This window comes from Corvus brachyrhynchos, unplaced genomic scaffold, assembly GCF_000691975.1.
Source record: "Corvus brachyrhynchos isolate BGI_N302 unplaced genomic scaffold, ASM69197v1 scaffold1509, whole genome shotgun sequence".
In the NCBI taxonomy this organism is placed as follows: Eukaryota; Metazoa; Chordata; class Aves; order Passeriformes; family Corvidae; genus Corvus; species Corvus brachyrhynchos.
In genome coordinates, this window is record NW_008239830.1 from 1 (window position 1) to 4,040 (window position 4,040).

A 4,040-nucleotide genomic window follows, 5' to 3' on the forward strand; every position below is an offset into this window, starting at 1 on the left:
TCATTCCGATGGGATTTGGGGTCATTCCGATGGGATTTTTGATCATTCCGATGGGATTTGGGCCCATTCCGATGAGATTTGGGGTCATTCCGATGGGATTTGGGGCCATTCCGATGAGATTTGGGGTCATTCTGATGAGATTTTGGGGTCATTTAGAGGGGATTTTGGGTCATTCCAATGGGATTTTGGGGTCATTCCAATGGGATTTTGGGGTCATTCCAATGGGATTTTTGGGGTCATTCCGATGGGGTTTGGGGTCACTCCCAGAGCTTTTGGCCCCGTCCGACGCCCGCGGGCGGGGGGGGGGGGCCGGTTGGATTTTGGGGGTCCCCAGGAAGGTTTTGGAGCTCCCAGGATTTTTGGGGTCCCTGGGTTGGGTTTTTGGGGTCCCTGGGGTGGATTCTGGAGGTCCCTGGGGTGGATTTTGGGGGTCCCTGGGTTGGATTTTGGGGGTCCCCAGGAAGGTTTTGGAGCTCCCAGGATTTTTGGGGTCCCTGGGTTGGGTTTTTGGGGTCCCTGGGGTGGATTCTGGAGGTCCCTGGGGTGGATTTTGGGGGTCCCTGGGTTGGATTTTGGGGGTCCCCAGGAAGGTTTTGGAGCTCCCAGGATTTTTGGGGTCCCTGGGTTGGGTTTTTGGGGTCCCTGGGGTGGATTCTGGAGGTCCCTGGGGTGGATTTTGGGGGTCCCTGGGTTGGATTTTGGGGGTCCCCAGGAAGGTTTTGGAGCTCCCAGGATTTTTGGGGTCCCTGGGTTGGGTTTTTGGGGTCCCTGGGGTGGATTCTGGAGGTCCCTGGGGTGGATTTTGGGGGTCCCTGGGTTGGATTTTGGGGGTCCCCAGGAAGGTTTTGGAGCTCCCAGGATTTTTGGGGTCCCTGGGTTGGGTTTTTGGGGTCCCTGGGGTGGATTCTGGAGGTCCCTGGGGTGGATTTTGGGGGTCCCTGGGTTGGATTTTGGGGGTCCCCAGGAAGGTTTTGGAGCTCCCAGGATTTTTGGGGTCCCTGGGTTGGGTTTTTGGGGTCCCTGGGGTGGATTCTGGAGGTCCCTGGGGTGGATTTTGGGGGTCCCTGGGTTGGATTTTGGGGGTCCCCAGGAAGGTTTTGGAGCTCCCAGGATTTTTGGGGTCCCTGGGTTGGGTTTTTGGGGTCCCTGGGGTGGATTCTGGAGGTCCCTGGGGTGGATTTTGGGGGTCCCTGGGTTGGATTTTGGGGGTCCCCAGGAAGGTTTTGGAGCTCCCAGGATTTTTGGGGTCCCTGGGTTGGGTTTTTGGGGTCCCTGGGGTGGATTCTGGAGGTCCCTGGGGTGGATTTTGGGGGTCCCTGGGTTGGATTTTGGGGGTCCCCAGGAAGGTTTTGGAGCTCCCAGGATTTTTGGGGTCCCTGGGTTGGGTTTTTGGGGTCCCTGGGGTGGATTCTGGAGGTCCCTGGGGTGGATTTTGGGGGTCCCTGGGTTGGATTTTGGGGGTCCCCAGGAAGGTTTTGGAGCTCCCAGGATTTTTGGGGTCCCTGGGTTGGGTTTTTGGGGTCCCTGGGGTGGATTCTGGAGGTCCCTGGGGTGGATTTTGGGGGTCCCTGGGTTGGATTTTGGGGGTCCCCAGGAAGGTTTTGGAGCTCCCAGGATTTTTGGGGTCCCTGGGTTGGGTTTTTGGGGTCCCTGGGGTGGATTCTGGAGGTCCCTGGGGTGGATTTTGGGGGTCCCTGGGTTGGATTTTGGGGGTCCCCAGGAAGGTTTTGGAGCTCCCAGGATTTTTGGGGTCCCTGGGTTGGGTTTTTGGGGTCCCTGGGGTGGATTCTGGAGGTCCCTGGGGTGGATTTTGGGGGTCCCTGGGTTGGATTTTGGGGGTCCCCAGGAAGGTTTTGGAGCTCCCAGGATTTTTGGGGTCCCTGGGTTGGGTTTTTGGGGTCCCTGGGGTGGATTCTGGAGGTCCCTGGGGTGGATTTTGGGGGTCCCTGGGTTGGATTTTGGGGGTCCCCAGGAAGGTTTTGGAGCTCCCAGGATTTTTGGGGTCCCTGGGTTGGGTTTTTGGGGTCCCTGGGGTGGATTCTGGAGGTCCCTGGGGTGGATTTTGGGGGTCCCTGGGTTGGATTTTGGGGGTCCCCAGGAAGGTTTTGGAGCTCCCAGGATTTTTGGGGTCCCTGGGTTGGGTTTTTGGGGTCCCTGGGGTGGATTCTGGAGGTCCCTGGGGTGGATTTTGGGGGTCCCTGGGTTGGATTTTGGGGGTCCCCAGGAAGGTTTTGGAGCTCCCAGGATTTTTGGGGTCCCTGGGTTGGGTTTTTGGGGTCCCTGGGGTGGATTCTGGAGGTCCCTGGGGTGGATTTTGGGGGTCCCTGGGTTGGATTTTGGGGGTCCCCAGGAAGGTTTTGGAGCTCCCAGGATTTTTGGGGTCCCTGGGTTGGGTTTTTGGGGTCCCTGGGGTGGATTCTGGAGGTCCCTGGGGTGGATTTTGGGGGTCCCTGGGTTGGATTTTGGGGGTCCCCAGGAAGGTTTTGGAGCTCCCAGGATTTTTGGGGTCCCTGGGTTGGGTTTTTGGGGTCCCTGGGGTGGATTCTGGAGGTCCCTGGGGTGGATTTTGGGGGTCCCTGGGTTGGATTTTGGGGGTCCCCAGGAAGGTTTTGGAGCTCCCAGGATTTTTGGGGTCCCTGGGTTGGGTTTTTGGGGTCCCTGGGGTGGATTCTGGAGGTCCCTGGGGTGGATTTTGGGGGTCCCTGGGTTGGATTTTGGGGGTCCCCAGGAAGGTTTTGGAGCTCCCAGGATTTTTGGGGTCCCTGGGTTGGGTTTTTGGGGTCCCTGGGGTGGATTCTGGAGGTCCCTGGGGTGGATTTTGGGGGTCCCTGGGTTGGATTTTGGGGGTCCCCAGGAAGGTTTTGGAGCTCCCAGGATTTTTGGGGTCCCTGGGTTGGGTTTTTGGGGTCCCTGGGGTGGATTCTGGAGGTCCCTGGGGTGGATTTTGGGGGTCCCTGGGTTGGATTTTGGGGGTCCCCAGGAAGGAGGTTTTGGACCCAGGATTTTTGGGGTCCCTGGGTTGGGTTTTTGGGGTCCCTGGGGTGGATTTTGGGGGGTCCCAGTGCCCCCAGACTCACCACTGCTGTGAACTGGTGGAAGTCGGGGCGGAGGTCGCTGCCCCGCAGGTGGATGTAGGAGCCCTTGTTGCCCATCTGGTCACTGCAGGGGACATTTGGGGACACTTGGGGCCACCAGAGCACGGCCCCCGTTGGCCACCAAGGCTGGGGGACCACCAGGGATGGGGACATTTGGGGACAACTCGGCACAGGGGACACTTGGGGACACTTGGGGCCACCAGAGCACAGCCCCCGTTGGCCACCGAGGTTGGGGGACCACCAGGGATGGGGACATTTGGGGACAACTCGGCACAGGGGACATTTGTGGACATTTGGGGACACTTGGGGACATTTGGGGCCACCAGAGCACAGCCCCCACTGGCCACCGAGGCTGGGGGACCACCAGGGATGGGACATTTGGGGACACTTGGGGACATTTGGGGACACTTGGGGCCACCAGAGCACGGCCCCCGTTGGCCACCAAGGCTGGGGGACCACCAGGGATGGGGACATTTGGGGACAACTCGGCACAGGGGACATTTGTGGACATTTGGTGCACAGGGGACACTTGGGGCCACCAGAGCAGGGTCCCTGTTGGCCACCATGGCTGGGGGACCACCAGGGATGGGGACATTTGGGGACAACTCTGCACAGGGGACACTTGGGGACTGGATCAAGGGGACAACCTGGCTCAGGTGGCACCGGACCACGGGGACGAAGTGGTCAAGGGGCCACCGGGGACAGCACCAAGGCCACGCCGCCGTCACCGCGGGCCCCCCCCCCACCCGTGTCCCCCGCTGTCCCCTGCTGTCCCCCGCTGTCCCCTCACCAGTAGTTGGGGGCGGAGAAGACGGTGACGCAGCGGCCATCGTGGGCTACCTCGTAGCCCTCGGGCTTGACCTCGTGGCTGCGGATGATGAGCTCCAGGCGGTTCCGCTCCAGGAAGCGCTTGGTGACATCGGGGCCGAACTGGCAGCTGACCCC

The 4,040-nt window shown here is 60.6% G+C and overlaps 1 protein-coding gene across 1 annotated transcript in view; it reads right to left on the reverse strand.

The window, feature by feature from the left end:
- Positions 1 to 2,996: 2,996 nt before the first annotated feature.
- The window catches only part of LOC103621806 (serine/threonine-protein phosphatase 5), a gene marked incomplete at both ends in the record, with an annotated part of 12,893 nt that continues 11,849 nt past the window's right edge, over positions 2,997 to 4,040 (reverse strand). Inside the window, 2 exons of the mRNA XM_017743304.1 lie at positions 2,997 to 3,159; positions 3,886 to 4,034. Of these exons, the coding sequence (XP_017598793.1) occupies positions 2,997 to 3,159; positions 3,886 to 4,034 (312 nt within the window). The remainder of the gene's footprint in view (positions 3,160 to 3,885; positions 4,035 to 4,040) is intronic.